The 24125-nt window shown below is 39.1% G+C and overlaps 1 protein-coding gene across 4 annotated transcripts in view; it reads right to left on the bottom strand.

Moving 5' to 3' along the window:
* Positions 1 to 18112: 18112 nt before the first annotated feature.
* Positions 18113 to 24125, bottom strand: part of SLC12A1 (solute carrier family 12 member 1) — a 79644-nt gene continuing 73631 nt past the window's right edge. For all 4 annotated transcript variants that reach the window (XM_072402397.1, XM_072402396.1, XM_072402395.1 and 1 more), the window contains 5 exons: positions 23938 to 24049; positions 22981 to 23067; positions 21564 to 21699; positions 19900 to 19967; positions 18113 to 19136 (listed from right to left, as the gene is read on the bottom strand). In XM_072402397.1, the coding sequence (XP_072258498.1) occupies positions 19001 to 19136; positions 19900 to 19967; positions 21564 to 21699; positions 22981 to 23067; positions 23938 to 24049 (539 nt within the window). In that variant the 3' untranslated portion in view covers positions 18113 to 19000. The remainder of the gene's footprint in view (positions 19137 to 19899; positions 19968 to 21563; positions 21700 to 22980; positions 23068 to 23937; positions 24050 to 24125) is intronic.

Raw genomic sequence — 24125 nt, 5'->3', positions numbered from 1 at the left:
GGGGGGGGGCCTTATTTTACATTTTTCTCTAAAAAGGGGGGGCTGTCTTATTTGATGGCCCTGCCTTATCATCGGGGAAACACGGTACACGAACAAGAAAGTATGTTTCAACTTTGTATCATAAAAGTACAGTAACTGATATTACTTCAACAAACTTGAAATCTTCCTGATTTACCATTTTTCAGCAGTTTACTAACATTGGGCCTAATTTATTAAAGGCTGAAAAAGATACATTTTCATCAGTGAAGCTGGGTGATTCAGCAAACCTGGAATGGATCTGGTCCAGAATTAAAAACATTTGCTAACAATGGCAAATGACTTTTTAGGAATTCTATTCCAGGTTTGCAGGATCACCCAGCTTCACTGATAAAGGTGTATTTTCTGCAGCCTTTGAGAGCTTTGATAAATCAGGCCCCTTGACATACAGGTAGTCCGCGTGTAAGGACATCTGGACATCTGACATACTTACGACTCCTAGATACAAACAGGGCTTCTCTGCAGAACAGGGCTGGGTGGGGGGCAGTTTGCATGACTTGCAGAAGAAATCTTTTGCTAAACACAGCTGAGGTTGTGGGTGATCCTAAGAGTTGGGCTACGTACACACTTGCAATGGTTCTCGTCCGATAATCAGCTCAGGGCTGGACAGTGTCCTTCATCCATCGTCTGAACGACCGTCTTGGTGGATCTATGGACGATGGATGATGAACAATCGTAATGGAAGTGAAGGGGGAGAGCGCGCAGCAGGGTGCTGCTTCTTCTTTCTCCCCTCTCCATAGAGCAGAACGGTGCTGTAGGTACAACACTTGTTCATGCATCGTGCAGTCGTTAGCCCTTGGAAAAGATCATTAAAGATCCTTTCCAACTACAATTATTGCATGTGTGTATGCAGCCTTGAGCTGATCTGTAGCATCTTGCAACTTTTAAAAGACCAAGACAAAGAGCATTTGTTTCTTTTTGCATATCAAAGCACAGCTTGCTCAAAGTTAATGAATATCTGGGCTCCATAAAGTTTTTTTTTTCCCTTTGTGATTAATTCACAGTGAGGATTTTATACAGTAGCTGCAAAATATTTTAATACAATCTTTGCTAATTGCATCTTTCTTAATTGCATTTATTAAAATAATGTACCTGTTCCATAATAATGTACCTGTTCCAACTTAATACTATTTCGTTTTAAGAACAAACCTACAGTCCCTATCTTGTATGTATCCCAGGACTTCCTGTAGTCCAGGCATTCTATTCATCTCCTTACGTTGTACCTGCCAAACCATGAACTAATTACTTGTTCTCATCTTTGTGTTTCTGTAATCTTTGTGTGTATGGAATTCAGCAAAACTTAATTTAATTCAACAACACAGAGAAGGTTTGTGGGGATGTGGGGACCCAAGTTTGTGACAGTGGTTTTGGTCCATTTAAAAGGAAAATAGGGTGTTCGATGAGATTTTTCTGTGGGTGAAAGAGAAATTTATAGGGCTTCAGATTTCTGTAAATTAATGTTATAATTGGAAATCTGACTATAGTAGATAGGTTCTTTCAGGAGATTGGGTAGAGTAATTAAGAGTTCTGAAATGTAGAACAATAAATTATCAGCATAGGCTTCTACCTTCTAGGTTGTTTTCCTGAATAGTAATGCCATGGATATTTTGGTTCCAATATGGCGCAGAAGTGGTTCTAGACTGAATATCTAAAGATGAGGCGATAATGGGCACCCTTGTCTGGTGCCAATACTAATCTTGAATGAGTTAGATCAATGGTCCCCAACCTGTGGGTCGCAACAAAATTTTGTTGGTCTGTGGCTCTGGCCAGTGCACCCCCCAGTGGGGTCAAGAGAGAGACCCTGCTTGGGGGAGCACACTGGTCAGATCCGCGGACCATGTCTACCGTATGCATCAGACCTGTGATGGGAGAGTGGGGTGGGTTCTGGCATCATGACGTGACACACAGCTCCCCGTGCATGTGTGGTCCAGGGTCTGTAAATTTAGTGGTCCGTGATGTCCAAAAGGTTTGGGACCACTGGTTTAAATAATAAGCCTTTCACCCATACAGGGGAAAATCAGTAAAGTGCCTGGATCCAAGTAAGAAAGGGTATAGTAACACCTATATGAGCTAAGGTAGCTTGAAGAAATGTCCAGTTAACTCTGATGAAGGCCTTCTCTGCAGCAGAGAAGCATTGCTGGGATATTTCTAGTGTTGATATAGTCAGTCCGGTTAAGGGTACATATTGTATTGTCGTAGAAAGCTGCTTTGATTAGGATTTATGATCAATTGGCGTATCAATGATAAACCGTGGGCTAATATACTGGCAAAAAGTTTTATGTCGCAACTCGGGAGGGATGTGAGTCAGTAGCTTTAACATGAATTTTGAATCTTTATTTGGCTTTAACGCCCCTGGCGGTATTCCTGAGTGTGGCTTGGGGTAAACAAAAACATTCTAAAAGCAGTAACCCTGAGCCATACTCGGGGTAGCTAAAAACATTTAAAAAACCCACTTACTTGGTCCCATCAGCGTCCTCTGAGGTCCTGCCTGTCTGTGCCCGACCTCTGGCCGCGTCCTCCACGTTGGATCTTCAGCTGGCGAGTCCAGAGATGTTCCCGGGGAGTTCCCGGTGACGTCAGTGCATGCGTCGGTGCGTGTGGGAGGCGCAGCTGGAAATTTAAATTATTTTGTATTAGTTTCAATACAAAATAACGGTATTAAATCCAATACAAACTAATCATTATGTTATATATATAATTATATTATATATGCTACTGTACAGTTATATTACTGGTTTCACTATTTTTATGCACCCTTGTTTTAACAGATTTTTTTTTTATTTAAAGTTTATTATTAAATTATTTAAATATTGGACATATTTTGGTGAGTTATGCCTAAGAACTATAGGCCTACAATGTAAAATAAATTTCCATGCAAAACAATATCCAGACATAATTAGAACGCCAGGGGGGTTAAAAAACAGTTATATCAGTATTGAATTTGTTGGGGTGAATCAAGGAAATAGGTGCTTGTACAAAAATGAAGTGAGAATGGGTTAAGTGTTTTTACTAATTACCCTGTTTCCCCGATTATAAGGCACTGTCTTATATTTTTTGAAATGCTAAAATATGCCCTAGGTCTTATTTTCAGGGGATGTCTTATTTTTCCATGATGTCTTATTCACGGGTGAGTGTCTTATTTTAATTATTTTTTCAAAAATCGGGGGTGGCTTATTTAATGGGGATGACTTAAAATCGGGGAAACACGGTAAGTGTTAGTCCATCAGGGCCAGGTCTTTTGCTGCTTTGGAGGTAGCTTTTTGTAGCTCTTCTAGGGAAAATGGAGTCTTTAGTGGGGATGAGCGAGCAAGATTTTTCGATCTCGAAATTAGATCTCGTGGCGAATCGGGCCTTTCATGTAAGCGAGAACGACCTTGTGATTCGCCTTGAGGTTGTGTTCTCGCCGAACTAACGAGGGATAAGCGGGGGGGGTGGGGGGGGGCGGTAACGCCGTGAAATTTCGACGGGCACATATAAACAGGGAAGGAGGGAGGAGTTAGTCACTCCATCTTGTGTTCTGTGTAGAGGATGGATGCAGGGAGAGACATGTAGTGTGACAGGGACGGTGTAGGAGCATTCTTAGTTCATTGTTAGATGCATAGTTCAGTGTTTTATAGGGCATTTTTCTTTACCTGAGCTACTAGCTAGTCAGTTTTGTTAAATTGTCAACAGTCAGCACATTTAGTGCAAGTTATATTGTGTGTATTACACTCTTAGGGGCTGTTCACTATATTTTAGTGTTTGATACCTATTTCTATTTACCAAAGAAGACTGTTTGATACAGTAAAATTTCTGTGCTATATTAAAATAAATACATATATTTAAGTGTTTGATACCCGTTCCTATTTGCCAAAGAAGACTGGTACAGTGAAATTTCTGTGCTACTTTAAAATAAATACAGATATTTTAGTGTCTGATACCTGTTCCTATTTGCCAAAGAGGACCGTTTGGTACAGTGAAATTTCTGGCCTACTGTAATATAAATACAGATATTTTAGTGTTTGATAAATGTTCCTATTTACTAAAGAAGACTGTTTAGTACAGTGAAATTTCTGTGCTACGTTAAAATAAAAACAGATATTTTAGTGTTTGATACCTGTTCTTATTTACCAAAAAGACTGTTTGGTACAGTGAAATTTCTGGCCTACTATAAAATCAATAGAGATATTTTAGTGTTTGATACCTGTTCATGATGCAAACTAGCAATATCGTCTACCTTCCTACTGCTTTCGGCGCCACAGACCACAGTGCTGGCGCACAAAACATCTTAGTCTGGCCCTTCTACGTTTAATCACAAATTTCAGGTATTTGTATTACAGTACTCCAGTACTCAGTACTTCATTCACCAAAATTGTATTACACACTTCTGGGTGGGTGGCATTGTCGATGCACTACACCCAGCTCTAGATGGCAGTTACCAATGCGGTCCCCACTCCTTTTTCAGGGCCCATCGCCTCCTCCTGCTGCTGTTGCTGCTGCCTGTCAAAACTCCACTTAAATTGTATTACACACTTCTGGGTGGCATTAACAATGCACTACACCCAGCTCTAGATGTCTGTTACCAATGCGGTTTGCGCTCCATCTAGAGGCCCACGCCTCCTCCTGCTGCTGTTGCTGCCGCCTGTCAGTGCTCCATTCACTTAAATTGGATTACACACCTTTGGGTGCCATTGACGATGCACTACACCGAGTTCTGGATGCCAGTTACCAATGCGGTCCACTCTCTGTCTTAGGGCCCACCGCCTCCTCCTGCTGCTGCTGCCACCTGTCAGTACTTCATTCACTAAAATTGTATTACACACTTCGGGGTGGCATTGACGATGCACTACACCCAGCTCTCTATTACACTTACCAATGCTGTCTCCCTGGCGATAGCTGACCAAAGGCCACACACTGCTACCTCTCTCGCTTTTCTCTGGTTGCCACTGTTCTCCTACACATACCTAGCAAATTTGGTGGTTTTAACCTGTGAAGGGGCTTTGCTATTAATGTTTAATGTCTGCCCATTGTCTTTTATGGCATTTGCGAAATTGGTTTGACGAAATTATCGCGGACCCATTGGAAGTTCGAGGAAATTTTTGTGAGATTGTTAGAGACCTTCTCACTCATCCCTGGTCTTGGGTCCTTCTATATTTACATTTAGCCTTGTTGGATCAGGAGAGCTCAAATAAAACACCTATAGGATTCCCACCCTATAATATAGTTTGTTATCTACCGATACCAGTTGGAGCCAAAAAAGAAACGTAGTTCCTTCTCAACCAACATATTTACTTCTGGGTTTTGTAATAAGTAATCATTTCGTTAAGATTAAGATGGGGTCTTGGTGGGTGTTACTAATAAGGAGATTGATGGATGGTTACAAAATGTTGTGACAGCAATTGATGAGGAGGATACTAATGGTAAAGTTTGATGCTTAATTAGGTGAAAAACAGCTTATAAATAAGTTTTATGGGCAGTGGAGAGTATGTGGAGTCATGTACAGTAGGATGTACACAATCATTACCTTATCAAAACTGAGTGTGCAGTTAAGCCCCATTTTATTCCTGACAGGTAGATTTCCATGATTGTAAATGTGACTGGTGCACAGCAGGACTTTAAACTAATCTGTCCGGTATGATACTACTGTGCTGTGAACCAATAATCAAGCTCTGCTGTAGCCTGCTCATACTCTGTGTTGTGACTAATCACAAATCTGATACACCCCAGATTGTATGAGCAGCTACAGCTAGGCCACTAACTGTCACCACTGTTCAAACAAGCAAGGCTGGGTTGGCTCTAGAAAAATGGAAGTCAAGCTCATTAACACACAGAGCATTTTCATCTTTGATGTAATGGGCTCAAGCAGTCAGATCTCTCGCTGGTATAGTTGCACAAGATGGAGTCCCTGCTCAGCCCAGGACAGAATTACTCTCTCCAGAATTCAACCTAAATTTTTTCACTCCTGTGGTATTACTTACTTGTTGTGTATGACTGAGGTAAGTGGGGACAGGGGTGGTAATAGAGGTTGGGAGAGGAGGTTAAAGTGGTATGTTATAGCACCCCTAGAAGTACATTTTTCTATCTATCCATCAATCCATTTTGAAACATAGCCACCAGCTCCTGACCCTTTCTGCAGCGCGGAAGTTGGCAATGGCCACAGTGCAGCTACAGCAGAGAATAGCTGCACAACTGAAAGTCATAGAGGTGCAGATGACTGCCCTTTGAAACCCACAGCTGCCCAGGCTGCTGCCCAGTGAGAAGCCATGGAGGTCCAGTCAAAGATGTTTCAGTTCAAGGCTGAGATTTGGCTGCTTTTGCCCCTTGCAGCCAGCACAAACCAGACTATTTCAGCAGCTGAAAATTGTTGCCAAAGACTACACATGCACAGCAGATGTGAATTGTCTGCAAGTTTGGAGGTCTGTGTTGCTAAGCCAGTGGAGTGAGGAAGCCATTGCCATGGGTAACTAACAAAAGCAAAATAAATGGAGCTCTGACCAGCAGAGGGAGCTCTGATTGTGGTATATGCATAAACATCTATCAGTCTGTGTGCTCCATATTGTCTTTTTGGGGAGTTTATACTGTGTGGAAAAGATTGGAGGAAGACTGGGCCCAGAGAAATGGAACTACTTTCTTTATGTCACCCCAACCATACTCCACTGTTCAAGAGCTTGGTTAAAACTGGTAAGACTGTTCTATTTACTATAAATGCAGGACACAAAAGTGATGAGTGGCATGTATTACTCTGTAAGACTGGAACTCTGACTGTCCTGGGGCAATGCTGTCTCTGGATAGGTGAACTAATGCAACTCTTCAATGAAGGAATATGAACTGATGGTAGAGGGGATTACACGTTGGGTGTCAAAGTCACATCAGTAGTGATCCCTTTATAATTACCATCCCATGACAATGAACAGACTCAAACTACTAATTTTGAAGCCAAGTTTGGTACAGTCTGCTGTAAAAGACTGCTTTGACACTTGGACTTACTGCTTGGATTCCTCCATGTTTTTGGACTTGTGGTTTGGTGCATGGATAAACAACATGAGTGTTCTAGCAGAGAGCAGGCAGCTCAATTGTCTATAGCAGTGTTTGCCAACCTTTTGGACCTCGCGGACCATTAAATTTACAGACAAGTGATGCCAAAACCCACCCACTCTCTCATCGCAGGCTCAGACCCCGCCCACCACCCTGCGATCTATACGGTAGACAGGGTTTACAGCTCTGCCCGGTGCACCCCCCCCCCCCCCCCCAAGCTGGGTTCTTCTCCTGACCCTGCTGGGGGACACACTGGCCAGATCCGCAGACTACCTAAATTTTCTCGCAGAGTGGACCACTGGTTGGTGACCGCTGGCCTATAGCAACACCTGGACTAGGAAGATAAGTGGGTTAAATACAACGGAGAGTAAGCAGCCTTTTCCAGCATAAGCACTGGAAACAGAACATTCATAAATTAATGAGATCATGCATTAAGCTGAATTAGCCTTAGTGTGGTCTTAACTACTTTTTAGTTTCTTCTATGTGGTCTAGCGTTGCAAATTTTTTCCACCTAATAGCAAACCTTTGTGTGGGTTTTTTTTAATACAGTCCAGGTTTGCTGATCTCCTAGATTCTCTTGTGATGATCAATGTTCTCTAGTATTGTAAAAATCAAAAAACGTGGATTCTTGTTTCCAAAAACAATATGTAACCCTTTTTTTACACAGCGTTGGTTCCCAACCAGGGTTCTTCTAGAGGTTGCTTGGGCCCCCTGAACAATTTGTGCCTCTCAGGTCAGTTTATCTGCAGAGGTGACATTCTTCCTACTAGCCACCATACTAATGCACTGTGAGCTGTGTATATAGTAATTATAGAGGGGTTCCCAGAGAAATAAAAATTCTTTCAAGGGTTTCCCGTGCTAAACAGGTTTAGAAACACTGATAGAAATTGCAGGTGAGGAAGGGTTAATTCACCTTAGTTTGAGCTTTGGTGTTTAAAGATTTATGCAAGGAATTTAAGTATTAGGATTTATACTTGTATCTATTTTCTAAACATCTCTTAACAGTTAAAAACAAACATATTTGTGTTACAATGCTTTGATAAAGAACAAAAAACATTTTTACAGAATGTTTCAATTATTATTTTACACAATTTACTGAAGTATACAGTATTGTCAATAAAAATATTTCTCCCCTTCCATGAAGGTAACTAATATAATATCCACACTATTTGAACAAAAAGGTTTGGTACATCTGGTCAATACACCTACGGAAGGTTTTGTATCTGTATGTAGTTAAGTCATAAACTTTTTTTCTAAATCGTTTCACAAGCTGAAAAGTGAAAGTTCTCATTGGAGATCACACAATGTTGTCATTTTGTTTTAAGTTTGAGACATAGAAAGTGAAACCAGCCCGTTCAATTTTAAAGTTATTCAAGGAGTTCTTTGGGTTTGTAAATGTGACATATATGGTAAGTTTGGTTTCAATAGATGTTTATTAAAGTTTTTCAATTTTTATACAAAAATAGGAACATTACAAATCGTAGAAATATACATCATATACAATAGGCTACAATTCCAACAACATAACAAAAACAAAACAAATAAAATTATGTGGCAACCAGTACAGTGTGTTATGACATTTCTGGGTACAATTGGATTAGGTTGGCAGTATACCAGGATTGGAATGAGCCTGGAACATACTAGCTACCACCAAATAGGTAAAACAAAATCTTGTGTCTCTGGATATTACCTAGCAGCAGTTATACTATTTGTCAGTTAATATTTGCCATGATAAACTGAAATCTACATAAAACCAATAAAATTGGTGGAGAACAGGAAACAAGAAACAAGAAACTCCTTCCAAAATAAAGGTTAAATAATAAAGAATAAAAAATAATGGTTGCCTGGATTACTTTCCCTCAGCACCATACCCTTTGTCAGACTTTACCAGAATGGAAGATATTAGGCAATGAAAACACTCCCCAAAGTTCCCGTACTTTAGAAAACTTTTCCTGGGTGTCATTGAAAATACTGGACAGTGGTTCATTCAAGAAAGTGTTATCTAGCTGAAGCAACACTTCATGGAAAGGAATAGCTTGTTGCTTCCAGTTTCTCGCAATAGTTTGTTTAGCTGCCAAAATAACATTGCCTCTAAGGCAAATTGGGTTCTAGTAAGATTAGGAGGCCTAAATTGTAGTAGAGCCACCCAGGGATCTCTTGCCACAGTTTTCTGGAATAAGGTGCTCAGCAGTCTAAACACCCTGCCCCAAAATCTGATAGCTGAAGGGCAAGTCCACTATACTTGAAGTTCAATACCTAATTCTTGACTGCCTCTAAAACAGAATCCCGACTCCGCTGTGGACAAATGTCTTAGCCCAGATGGAACCATGTATCATCCCATCATTGTAATCACATTGGAGGAACTTTTAGCCAATCTGGTCCAATTAGTGAACCATTCCTCGTCAGTTTTGGGGTGTTTAAGCTCTCTCACAGCAGGATACATAAGAATGGGAAGTCGCGACAATGACTTCTGTAAGTTTGGAGTACAAGATAGTGATGCGTTTTGGGCATAGACTAGAGTTCTGAGACAAATATGTTCCAAGATTGATAATCTGCCTAAATTAGTACTTATCCTGATTAGTGAACCAATCCAATGTTGAAGCTGGAGATATCGAAAAAATTCCCTACCCCGGACTTGATGCGCTGAACCAATAGCCTCCCATTTCAACATTCCATTCCTATCAAGCATAGAATAGACCGTGTTGTATTTATGTACACAAATTGAACAACACCGAACACCAATTAAATTCCACCGGTGACTCCATCCCCGGAGGGAATAGAGGGTTGCTCTGAATAGGAAGTAAAGGTAAACATGGTGACAGGAGACCACTAGAATAGCGAATTCCATCCCATACTTTTAGCACTTGCTTTAAATGTACACCTATGTGTTGTGGACGTAATTTGGGAGGAAGCCATGGAAGAGCCCTAACATCTACTGGTTGGGATAGATAGGATTCTAGCTCTACCCATACTGGGGCTACATCCCCAGCATATAGAGAGGTAATTGAAATAATTTGGGCTTCTTGGTAGGATTTCAGCAGATTGGGGACTCCTAAACCCCCATTGCGTTTTTTACATACTCTAGGTTTCTTATTATTCCAGATAAAACCCGGATCATAGGGGTAGGCACTGGAACAGGTAATGTCCTAAAATAATACGATAGTTTCGGTAGTATTGTCATCTTCACTGAATTGATTCTGCCTATCCATGATATCTGGTAGGAAGACCACCCTGATATGATGGTCTTGAGCTTGTTAAACAGGGGTGGGTAATTGCATGTGAAGAAGGCCTAGAATGTAAAATAAATTTCCATGCAAAAAAATGTAATGCTTTTTGCATGGAAATACGGAAAGAATTAGAACACTAGGGGGAGGTCTATCATATGAGTATTTAGCAGTGGAAGGGTTATGATGGGGAACAGTTTGTCTGCTCCATTGACATCCAGGTCTAGCTGAGTTCCGTATAATTTGGAGAGAATTTTCTCAAATTGCGCACATATAGTCGCTGGATTAGCCGTGACGTCACCATTGGGAAGTTTAAGCTTCACCAGAGATGCAGAGGATGATCTGGGATTTACCACCTTGGCTAGCATGGGGCCTGGCTTATTTGCTCTAGCATAAAAATGTCTTTTGGACCATCTGATCTGCTTTTCCACTTGGTAATCCAACAAAGCATTTAGTTCCAACCTGGTCTGTTGTACATCCACTTCCAAATATTTAGAAGTATTTTGTTTTAGTTTTGAGTCTCAAGGCTCTCTAATCGGTTTGTGAGTTCTGCAATTTACCTATTAATCTCTTTTTACTAGTGCGAGGCCATTTGAATCAGACAGTCCCTCATGGTTGCCTTATTGGCATCCCACAACGTAATTGGTGAAGTCACAAAAGAGCTGTTGACCTCAAAATAAACACAGAGTTTTTGTTCCATCTCCAGAACCCCCAGAGGGGTGGATAATAGTGTGTCATTTAAGTGCTAATGGAATTCAGTGGGTCAGGGTATGAGTGAGACACATTCAATCAAGATAGGAGAGTGGTCAGACCAAGGGGGTAGCCAAAATTTTTGTTTTACGCGCCACGGGAGGAAATGAGAGTTTAGCAAAAATATATATGGTCGATACGAGTTAGACCCCCATGTGACCATGAATGGAACGTATAATCCTTCAATCTGGAGTTGGTCTCTCTCTAAACATCAAGCATATTATTTTGTGAAAGTAATTCTTGAGACTGGGATGATAGACTTTTTTTGGACTTTTGGTACCGCTTCGATCAGAATGGTCCATTTTGGAATCTAGTATCAGGTTGGAGTCTCCCATCAGCAATAACATACCTTTCACATGTTTAATAATAATAGAGAATTAATGAGTCAGGAATTGCATTTGGTGGTTGTTGGTTGCATAGTAAGTTACCAGAGTAATTTCAGCATCATAGATTTTCCCCTGTAGTAGTAGGTAGCAATCAGTAGGGTCCGCTACCTCCAACTCACAGCTAAAGGGTATTGATCTATGGAATACTAGCAATACCCCCCTTTTTTTTCAGTAAATACCAATTGAAAAACCTGCGGGTAATTTTTGTGAAAATATCTTGACCATGTCGCTATAGAAAACCTTGTTTCCTGCAATCCAATAATGCCGGCATGGATTGAGGAATATTAGTGAAAACATTTCCGCCTTTTGTTGGGTGAGTTGAAACCTTGAGGAACAATCACTACATTAGACATTGTCATAGAAGGGAATACCAGAATAGTGCTGAAGTAGATAAAGTATAACATATCCATTGAGCTCCACCCAGAACATGACCGCAGTTAGCAATGGCAGCATCCAGAGAACACAAACTGTAGGACATCAAATATGTAAACCCCCCTTCAAAAAAAAAAAACAGGACAACAGCAAGACTATCAATGTGGGGTCACCATTACCTCCACTTGTGAGCAGCCTTTAAATTTAAAATAGGTCTACGCAATATACTAACCCTTGCAGGTTAGTCCCCTGCAGGGTTAAAAAAATTACAACCTTTACAGACATAAACATAATCAGACGGTAAGTATTAGGCAAATAAAGAAGTCCTGATATGCTTAGTGTCCACCGGATCCATCATGGAAGAAAGGAACTTTCAAATGTGCGAAAATGAAACTGCACAAAAAAAGAAAGGTAAAAAAGAGTACTCTTGATGAATAGAAGATATGATGATATTAACTTGCCTCAACCATGGGGAGGGTTACAGAGCTAAAGATCAATATCTCTTTTCTATATATTAACACTATAAGTTATTACACTCTTTAGAAAACATGAGACAGAAGGAAGTTGGGGTCTTTGCACATCCATCAATAACAACATAACAGAAATTATCAACACAGGTGAATCAGCATACCATATACTAACAAATTAACAATACTGAGATACAGACATTAACTCAACATTACCTAACAATTATCGTACAATTACATGCAGGTAAACAAAGTCCTAAAATAGAGGATACATTAGGAGACCATCATAATTCTGTGTGAAACTTATTACAAGACTACAGGTGGGTCATTGTCCAATAGCCTGGTGACATACCAGGAAGTCTGCTCAAACATCGATATTATACACCGTTTAGTAGCCAGTGGTAGCATATTTATTTATGACCCCCATAGCTCAAAAAAATGTTGTGTCTTTAAATCTTTGTGAATTGAGACTTCTATCCAGTCCATTTGGAAGACGTGTCTAAGCTTTACTAAAAATAAATACAAAGTAGGGGGGTCTGCACTTATCCATTTATGTACAATCGCCTTCTTGGCCACCATTAATATAAATGCGAAGAGTCTGCTACATCCTCTGGCTACCCGGACCTGTTCAGAGAAAACTCCAAACAGAACCCAGGTAGGAGTAAGCGGGAGGTATGTTACCAGGTGGTTCAGTGCAAACCGCACCACCTGCTTACAAAATCTTTTAACTAGGGGACAGCCCCAGAACATGTGGAATGAATCTGCATCAACTGCACCACATTTCAAGCAGTGGGGCGTCTCACTCAAACCCATAAGATGGGAGCGGTGTGAAGAAACATGTGCACCGTGAAAAAATTTGAACACCATTTCTCTGTACACGAAGGATGGAATCACCCTCCAGGCTCCATGGTAGTCAGGCAGAATTTCTGTTGGGGACCTAGTCAGAAGAAACACATGCCATCTACTTAAATCTTTACTCCTCTTCTTATAATTAAGTGTTGGTTTATAGGCCAACTTCCCTTATGGCTCTCTTTTCTGGATTCAGCCTAAATAACAATTTATCCAGAGCATTGGTCCAATCTGTATCCAAAAATCTCTGTGTTATTGTGAAGACAAAGAAGCGGATTTGAGGGTATGCAAAAACCTCCCTTTCCATAAAAGGGTAAAGAGACACTGCAGCTGCATAGGAAATGGGCTTCTTGGTCAGATTATTTCAAAGATTTAACCGTCAGTTGTCGTATCACCCGTCGCTCCTCAACCGTTGTACCGTGGATTACCAATGGTAGATCTGGGTTGTGCACTATTGGTAAGCGAAGGATAGAGTGACGAGTTGGAAAAATCCCCTTATTTTGTGCCACGCTTGCCAGCCTGAGTAAAAAAGTGGGTTTGTTATCACCTCGGCTGGGAGAAGCTCCCTGTGCAGGTGTAGCATATATTTGAGGGCGCATTTCGGGAACATTTGTTGCTCCAAAAGCGTGTCAGCATAATCATTTGTATCATGTAGCCAATCCCTAGGATATCTCGTAAGCGCAGCCCAGTTATACAATTCTACATAGGGGAAATTTACCCTACCTGAGCTCTCTTGCTTCCCCAAACAAAAAAAACAAATGATCTATTTAATTCTTTGAGATCTGGTTGGCGAAGCAGGATTGGTAACATTTGAATGGTGTACAAAAGCTTAGGGAACAAAATAGTCTTAGGCTCACTCTGCCCAGATAGGAAAGAGTAAATGAGGACCATTTGTGTAGTTGAGTCTTAACAACATGCCACAACGGTTTGACATTGGCATTGTACAATTTTTTGGTGATTTGAACTCCTAGGTATTGCAGTTTCTCCTTGCACCAGACCACAGGATATAAAGAACCCCATACAGGTCTAACACAATTGGTCAGGTACAGGGCTTGTGATTTATCTAAATTAATAGAGTATCCAGAGACTGAGACGTACTGGGTAAAAAGATTCAGAAAGCCCGGAAGGCTGGTCCTTGGGACAGTAATATAAAGTAATAAGTCCTCTGCAAATGCTGTTATTTTTACTCTCTTGGTACCTATTAGTATACCCAAAAAATAGGGAGAACATTCAAGAAGTCAAGAATTGGGTCTAAAGCCAGATTAAACAGCAGTGGCAAAAGTGGGCATCCTTGGTGGGTACCTCTGCTCATCTCCACTGGGGAGGACAGAGTACCGTTAATAATGCAAAAGTGGCCATTCTACCTTTTTAAAGGCCTTCTCAGCATCTAAACTTAATAGCTTTGTTTCTTGGGAGTTGGGGGCAGATGCTGCAACTGTTGCAGCTATTGCCGTGTGGACACCTATAGTAAAATGTTTGCCCCGGACAAATCCCAATTGGTGTTTGGTAAGCTAATAACACCGGCTGTACTGGTTGGACCAAAAATTTTAATTATTTCCCTTGAAGAATTGTGAGCTACTCAGGAAATGGGATCAACTATCTTTAAAATATGACATTTGGGTCCCTGGGTTTTGGTTAACTTTGTCAGCAATGAACCCACTTTATTGCCCCACCTGTAAAACTTGTGCTTATGGGCAGTATGGGCGTATCCACAATGTTCAAGATTGTCATCGAGGCTATTGTCCCAATGACTTTTCACATAATTTGTGAAATCCTGTGATCCTAATAAAAATGTTGGGAATCTCCATTGAAATGTCCTGTTAATGCATTGGGGAAGATCTAAGGCCAGCACTACAGGAGCATGGTCAGATATAGTAAAACCTGCCATTGATGCCTCAGAAACTCTAGAATAGATAATTTATTTTTTTTAACTGGGTGGAAATCTATAGATTATAATCATGATCGCTGGCACTAGAGGTTGAATGGGGACAAGTCTCCCCATTCAAAACCTCTAGTGCCGGGGATCGCACACTGAGCTGATCAATTAATGCAGAGCCTGCGGGACTTTTTTTTTTTTTTGGAAAATGTTTTTTTAAGGTAAAATTCGATCTTGATCGGCGAATTTACACCGGCCGTTCTTACTCGCTCATCCCTACCTGTGACCAATGTATGCCATGCTGTTCCTAGAATAAACTTCTATAGCTAAGCCGAAAAATAAGCCTGACATTCCCCCATTGTAATGTTTCTAAAACAGAACCAAAAGGTGCACTGTTGTGGTGGAGAAGCTGAATAGACAGGTTCCCTTGGTCAGGTGTATACTAGATGTCTTCATTGTTGTTTGCTACCACTGGACATGGAATGTCCTTGAGTAGTCCAATTTGAACCCTATCGAACAACTGTAAAGAAACCTGAAATGGCTGCTCACTTCTGTTCCCTATCCAACCTGACCGAGCTTGAGAGGATTTGTAAAGAAGAAAGGCATAAAATCCTATCCCGACCTCATTCGCCTAGTGCCGCAGCAACCTGTGCACACCAGCTTGCTGTATTATACCCAAAAAGGCTTAAGGTTTTATTTGCTGCAAAAGGTGATTTTTTCTTTTTAATGCAGGGAATTGTCTAAAATTTGTTTTTCACTTTGTCATAGAGTACTAAGTGTAAATTAATAATAAAAAAAAACATAAATGGTTTTATCAGGCTGCAACACCGGCCTTCTTTCATCCTTTCAAAAGTCACTGTATGTAAATCCAAATATTTGTTTTAAAAAAATTTTATGCAAATTTTTCTGATTTTTAAGTCACTGTAGTATAGTGTGAATCTGCTGTTGGGGATAGCTCATGGAATTAGGATTTAGATACAGTTCAGTGAGGCACCACACATTCCCTTTGCAAAAAAAAAATTCCTCTTACTACTTCTTTTGGTAAATCCTTTTATGAACTACCTAAAAATAGAAATGCAACCATCTTTTTTATTTACAAGTGGCTGTGTTCCTTTTAGAGCTCTTCTCCAGTATTGGGAAACCAGTGAGCTCCCAGCAGTCTGCAACATGTTACCTGCATGGAGCACTTTTTCTATTTAGTCCCAGTTAAGACCCAGATATGGACTACCGCAGCCAAGGATCTCTCCTAACTCCTTCTTGGACTTCTCCAGGACCCTTAACTCTGGCTTTCCATAAAAAAAAAAAAAAAAAAACATTTGTTTGGCAGAACAAACACACATTTTTCCTGGAGCCAATAATACACAAAACACCTTAGCATAATCGCATTTAAGACTGTCTCAGTCAAGCTATGGGACACTCTGTCACAATGTACAGTTAGATCCATAAATATTTGGACAGACAACTTTTTTCTAATTTTGGTTCTGTACATTACCACAATAATTTTAAATGAAACAACTCAGATGCAGTTGAACTGCAGACTTTCAGCTTTAATTCAGTGGGTTGAACAAAAAGATTGTATAAAAATATGGGGAACTTCGCCTTTTTTTACACAATCACTTCATTTCAGGGGCTCAAAAGTAATTGGGCAAATTAAAAAGCTGAAAATAAAATGTTCATATCTAGTACTTGGTTGAAAACCCTTTGCTGGCAATGACAGCCTGTAGTCTTGAACTCACGGACATCACCAGATGCTGGGTTTTCTCCTTTTTAATGCTCTGCCAGGTCTTTACTGCAGCGGCTTTCAGTTGCTGTTTGTTTGTGGGCCTTTCTGTCCGAAGTTTAGTCTTCAACAAGTGAAATGCATGCTCAATTGGGTTCAGATCAGGTGACTGACTTGGCCATTCAAGAATATTCCATTTCTTTGCTTTAATAAATTCCTGGGTTGGTTTGGCTGTATGTTTTGGGTCATTGTCCATCTGTATTATGAAACGCCTTGCCAATCAATGTGACTGCATGTAGCTAGATTTGAGCAGACAGTATGTCTCTGAACACCTCAGAATTCATTCGGCTGCTTCTGTCCTGTGTCACATCATGGATAAACACTAGTGTCCCAGTGCCACTGGCAGCCATGCACGCCCAACCCATCACACTGCCTCCGCCATGTTTAACAGATGATGTGGTATGCTTTGGATCATGAGCTGTTCCACGCCTTCTATATACTTTTTTCTTGCCATCATTCTGGTAAAGGTTGATCTTGGTTTCATCTGTCCAAAGAGTTTTTCCAGATCTGTGCTGGCTTTTTTAAATGTTTTTGAGCAAAGTCCAATCTAGCCTTTCTATTCTTGAGGCTTATGAGTGGCTTGCACCTTTCAGTGCACCCTCTGTATTTACTTTCATGCAGTCTTCTCTTTATGGTAGACTTGGATATCGATACGCCTACTTCCTGGAGAGTGTTGTTCACTTGGTTGGCTGTTGTGAAGGGGTTTCTCTTCACCATGGAAATGATTCTGCCATCATCCACCACTGTTGTCATCTGTGGACCTCCAGGTCTTTTGGCGTTGCTGAGTTCACCAGTGCTTTGTTTCTTTCTCATGATGTACCAAACTGTAAATTTTGCCAATCCTAATATTGTAGCAATTTCTCAGATGGGTTTTTTCTGTTTTTGCAGTATAAGGATGGCTTGTTTCACCTGCATGGAGAGCTCCTTCAACCGCATGTTGTCTGTTAACAACAAAATCTTCCACATACAAGCACCCCCTCCTCAAATCAACTCTAGGCCTTTTATCTGCTTAATTGATAATTAAGTAATTGCCCAGTCAATTGTCCAATTACTTTTGAGCCCCTGAAATGAAGTAATTGTGTAAAGAAAAGGCTTTAGTTCCTCACATTTTTATGCAATATTTTTGTTCAACCCACTGAATTAAAGCTGAAAGTCTGCAGTTCAACTGCATCTGAGTTGTTTCATTTAAAATTATTTGTGGTAATGTACAGAACCAAAATGAGAAAAAAGTTGTCTCTGTCTAAATATTTATGGACCTAACTGTATATATATATTGCTAGAATCGGCCTTCTGATTTTTGTACTTCTTTAGCAAACCATAATCCAATATTTTTTCCATACTAATTACAGACACCAAAGGACTTTTTATTATATTTATTGATTTATTTTTCAAAAGAAAGACAAATGCATTACAAAGCATTCTGGATGGAAAACATAAAATCAAATGTAGTAAACATATGAGAGCAAAAAAGTGCCTCAAACGGAAATTAAAGATTTATTGAACATGAGCAAAATAAATTAAATATAATTTTCTCTACTTCTAAAAAGTATTTTATCTTGTACTGTAGAAATATGAAATGAAATATTATGGATTCCACAATCTGGATAAAAATCTGAATTGCAATACATAATTATACGTTATATAAAGCATATGTAAAAAGTTATCACATTTCTCATATTTCTTTGTGTACGTGTTGTCGCAACAAAAACTATTGCACTGAGTTGGTTGTGACTACTAAGAGCCAATCAGGATCTGTCATATACGGTGGTAATTTAAAGCAAAATTCTCAGAAGCAAACAAAGATCTGTGCAAATAATTGGGCGGTTCACATTCTCATGGATATACAGCTAGAGAATCATAAGAATATAGTTCACAGTTTACAAAAGATATATTATTGTTATAAGGAAAGCTGATCTTTTTAATGAAACTTACTTTACATGTAATAGAAGAACACATTAAAATATAATATGGAAGCACTGATTTCTACCAGCAGAATATTTCAATTTAACAATGGTAATTTGTTCTTTGAAAACAAGATTTTGGTTTTGCTGATCATTTCAGGAAGTCTCATCAATTCAGTGGAGATATAATTACAGTGGTATATTAAAAATGATTTATTCTTAAAATCAAAAACCTCTTCTTTTTTTTCTCTTTTTTTACTTTAAAGTTGGCATTGTAGAGCTCTAGTTAGGCACTGTGTTTACAAGTGGACATTCACTAATATGAAGGAAGGTGCAGTTTTAGTGTTAAGAATAGAAAGTGAGTACATTCTTGTGGTTTCCTCTAACCAGTAGTACAGGTGGAAGATTTTTCGAGAGAATTTCTACCCACGCCATATAGAGGTGATCGGATACTGTTCCTTTTCTTGCAACTGGAAGACTCCTGACAATAGGATAAACAAGAAACTGGTTATCAGTGTACCACTACCATTATTATTACATACCCACAGAACTATTAGATCAAGCCAATAGACATGATTGATTACAACAAGGCAATAAACCAAAGTTTACATTTGGAGACTTCTATAGTAGCAAACAAGAAAGTCACAATGCAGGAATACTGGTGACACACAGGCCATTTACCATGACATTTTAAAAAATATTTCTCAGTTTTCAAACAAAAAAAAATTAAAACAGCATTTAATTACATCATGTGCCTGCTCACATATTGTTTTAAGGTACAAAGACACTTCTGCATTTTTGTACATTGGGAAATTGTTCTTTATTTTCAAGACATAAAAAGGGGCTTGCTGCATCTTTTTTTGGACTTTTTATCAAAATCCACCGTTTGTTTGCAAAATAGACATGGTAGAAATGTTGAAAACTTACCATGCCTTTCACTCATACACATCACACATGAAAATGTAGTTTTAAGACTGAGGCTTTATGTATTACCTCCCACAAATGTAGGTTCTTAGCTTTGAACCATTTGTAAAATATTTTTGCTCAGGCAATAACAGAATTCATATTTGCTACAATCTTAAATGCTATCAAAGGCTAATGACATTTCCTTGACTCTTAACTTTGTAAAGTTATACCAAATTAACCAAGCTGCTCATAATTCATAACTTTTTAAACTTGTGCATGGTCGCCATCTAATTATGACTACACACTGATACCAGTTGAATCAAACATATCATACTTACAATACAATGAGGTTTGCAGATCGGGAATGTTCCTGCAGAAGTTCATTAAGTCTTACTTGTCTGTAGCTCTGAAAGTCAAGAAAGCATGTTATAAAACTGTGTATTTCATGGATGTGAAAAGGTTTTCAGTGTTCCATCAGTAAAACTTGATACATCTTTTTTACTGCAGGAACAGAGAGAGGGCCCTTGGAACAATGTGTACATGTTTTATATATGTAAGGGCTTGCTCCCATCATGTCATGACCCTAGTTACTACAATGAATGGTAATGTACTGCAAATATGTGGTGCATTGCAACACAAGGCCGGCTGCAACCAACACATTTACAGTACTTTATAAACTGAGCTATAACACCTAGAAACACACAGATGCATATACAGGTAGTCCCTGGATTTACATACTAGATAGGGACTGTAGGTTTGTTCTTAAGTTGAATTTGTTTATCAGAACAGGTACATTATTTTAATAAATGCAATTAGGACAAATACTGATCTTAACATATTATTAGGCAGCGTGGTTACTGTATAAAAACCCCACTGTGAGCTAATCACAAACAAAGCAAAAAAAAAAACTCATTAACTTCTGGAGCAAGCTGTGCTTTGAAATGCAAAAAAAAAAAACAACTGCAGAGTTTTTCCTGGTCATTAAAGAGTTACAAGAGGCTGCAGAAAGAGCTCCCCCCACTAAGATCACCCACAACTTCAGCTGTGTTTAGCAAAAGATAGCTTCTGAAAGTCATGCAAACCGCCCCCCTCCATGACTTCATTCTGCACAGGAGCGAGAAGGGAAGCCCCTTTCGTATCCAGGAGTCGCCCGTATGTCGGATGTCCTTAACCTGGGGACTAACTGTGCTCTGCGTGGCATTGCCTGTATTAAAAAAATAATCAGAAACCTATATTTTGAACCCAGTAAATGCACTGACATCCGTAAAAGCACTAAAGGGTGCCTAAAGCAGTGTATTGTGTTATAGAGTGAATAGGCCCATACTCAGGTTCCTATCTACAGAACAGCTGGGTTTATGCTGACCCAGTTGACAGTAACTCATATACACCACTAGGAATACAACTTTTTTTAAATGTGCTTTACCTTCTGTCTTTGCCGAGAAAAAACTGAAGAAAGGGGTCAAAGTACAAAGGAGAACTATTTTGTGTATGACTTTTCATTGGTGTGGAAAACACCATGCGAAATGTTAGCATCACTAGGTTCTTTCAGGTTAAACATGAAGTACAAGTTATCTCTGGGTTACATACGGGATAGGGACTGTAGGTTTGTCCTTAAGTTGAATTTGTATGCAAGTTGGAACAGGTACATTATTTTAATAAATGCAATTAGAACAGATGTTTGTTTCAACATATTATTAGGCAGCACAATGTCAATTACTGCGTAAAATCCTCACTGTGAGTTTATTACAAAAAAGCAAAAAAAAGCCTAGACATTCTGGAGCAAGCTGTGCTTTGATATGCAAAAAGAAACAACTGCAGAGTTTGTCTTGGTCATTAAAGAGTTAGCAAATTGTCAAATTTCAGTTTTAAGATTTAGCTTTAAGTTCCCTTAGGGTCATATTATGCACCTGCTGTGTTCATTAAGAGATGTGCAACAGACCGCTGTTTAGGACACAGATAATTAGAGTTATCTGTTGCGTTGTAACCTTTAATAGTCAAGTACCTTCTCTTTGTACATTTCAATCTCAGAATCTGTTATTTTCCATGGGTTTTCCCTTCTTATTTTCTCAGCAGTAGGTACATCTTTGGCACTTTCGTGGAGTCTGTAGGGTTCAATCATCTCTTCAAAAAACTTCCAGCTACAAAGCATAAACAAAGGACTGTTAGAGGCCTTCTGGAACCCCTATCTACATTGCAGTATGCCTTATGAGATGAGAAAACAAATTATTAGAAAATGAAAAACCTGCAATCAATTTATAAAGTGATGTTTTTGTGAAGGTTGTTAGAAATGGTTTGCCATTAGGTAAAAAAAAGAAAAAATAGATATATGTTTTCTTCCAACTATTCATAAATGTGCAAATGACAAGATGCACTTTGTAGTAGGAAGATAAAAAAAAAAGCTGATGAATTTTTTAAGCATTAAAGAATACAAAGAAACACGGTCATACAGAAGGCAACATTAAAAATGCATTTTACGTGAAAGCATAAAATCAAAAATTTTCAGCTAATACTTTGTGATTATCAGTTTATTTATGTTGGTTGAAATACACTACCAGTTGGCAGCCATGGTAATTCATCACCCCACTGCAACTGATAGATGTAACTCTAAATGGATGAACTGATCAGCACTTTTTCTAGCCAAGATTGCCACTCTTACAAAAATCTGTGATCAGGGTGTGTAAAACAAACCATTTTCTTCCTTGTGACCTGTGACATTCTCCAGTTTCAAAGTGGCAAATGCTTTCTAGTGAACTCCGGTTTCCTCCCACATTCCAAAAACATGCAGTTAGGTTAATTGGCTTCCCCCAAAATTTCCTTAGACTGTATAAATGAAATAAAACTAAGGTATGGACATTGGAGGGACAGTTAGTGACATGACTATGGACTCTGTAAAGCACTGCATGATATGTCTGTGCTATATAAATACTGAATAATAATAGTAACTATAAAGGTGGTTATCACCCTAATCACCACCTTAAATAAATAAATATGGTGATCAGGATTATTTAAAGTGGGCCTATAGTAAAATGTTCCCTTAAAGGCTAGACAACCTATTAATATAAAGTAAAAATTACCTTTTTTTGGGAGGGGGAAAAGTGGGTTTAAAATTAAAAAAAAAAATGATAAAGCCCCTCCCCTTTCTGTCTTGATCACTGTGGCAAAGCCTCTCGGGATTCATATGTCATGCATCCCAGGAGGCTTCTGGCTTCTTTATTGGGATAAAAAAAATGCCGATCTCACACATGCGCAGTGAGATTGGCTCTCTTTTTTTCCCCATCTAAGTCATTTGATCTCACGGATGCACATTACGAGATCGGGTGATGTACGAAGAAGGTGGAAGAAGGGGATAGATGGTGGCACCCAGCATCTTCTCTGAAAAAATCAATAAGAAAAGGGTGTCAAATTTGAAAGCGCCATACCTTTCTTTACTAGGCTTTGTATTAATGTCTGCAACGATGTAAATATCTGCAAATTTGATGCGGAATTTACTCAGAAGTGTTGCCATCCTGCAGAAATAAATAAAAAAAATTGTGAATGAAAAGTTACCAATTTTATTTAGATGAAAAGAAACCATGTATCTTTCATTATGTAGCAAATCATATGCCTAATCCATCAGATGAAGAGTGAAGTGACCCTAGATCAGTCTTTCTTGACCTTGACCTTAACATGAGAGAATTCTTGAAATAACTTTCAGATCTTAGGGAACCCCTGCTATAATTACTATTCCCACCGCTCAATTTACATTAACAGACCTGGGAGGCACAAATTGTTCATTGCACAAAGAACTCCTAGCAACCTCTGGAAGAACTGGGGTTCAATATATATATATATATATATATATATATATATATATATATATATATAAATATGGGGTACAATATACTGGTCGAGAAACACTACCCTATATCTTAGGAGCAAAGTTTGTAAGACCACCCACCTACCTACCCACTAATTCATCCCAAATATAATATCTTCCTTTATCTATAATGGTCATTCAGGTTCCTTTGGTGGAGCATGATGGTGGACAGCCAATTCTGCTCTGCAGATACAGTCCCATACTGTCTCATATCATTAGTACAGTCTCCTCATCTAAGAGGATCCTGCTGCTGGAAAACCAACAAGAAGTGTCCACATCAAACAGGATACAACCATCAAACCGGTTGTAAATGAAAGACATGGTACTACGGCATCATGTGACTGCAGCTTTGAAATGAGTAACCAGGGCTTTTTTATATCTTTTTTTGAATGGCAGTGGGTAGGAGGTATATTATTTGCTCAGAGATCAATACCTTAATAATTTAGGAAGCATACTAGTGTTCTACATCTAGGAACAAATATAGTGTATGCTCTTTATAAAAACCTGCCAACATAATTACATTAATTTTTCATCTTCAATACGGTTCACTTTTCCTCCAATGAAAATTCTCAGCTTACAGTCCTTCCATTTCTTTCTGAGGGTCAGAATATGTGGGATAAGAAGAGTCAAGCCTGGAAGAAACACATTAATATTAATCCTAAAAATCAATTTCAGTAAGGATTTTAAAAGTATGTATCAAACGTTTGA

The sequence above is a fragment of the Pyxicephalus adspersus genome, chromosome 2 (assembly GCF_032062135.1).
Source record: "Pyxicephalus adspersus chromosome 2, UCB_Pads_2.0, whole genome shotgun sequence".
In the NCBI taxonomy this organism is placed as follows: domain Eukaryota; kingdom Metazoa; phylum Chordata; class Amphibia; order Anura; family Pyxicephalidae; genus Pyxicephalus; species Pyxicephalus adspersus.
Note: the sequence above shows the minus strand (reverse complement) of the source record. Positions and strands in the feature narration are given on the sequence as shown.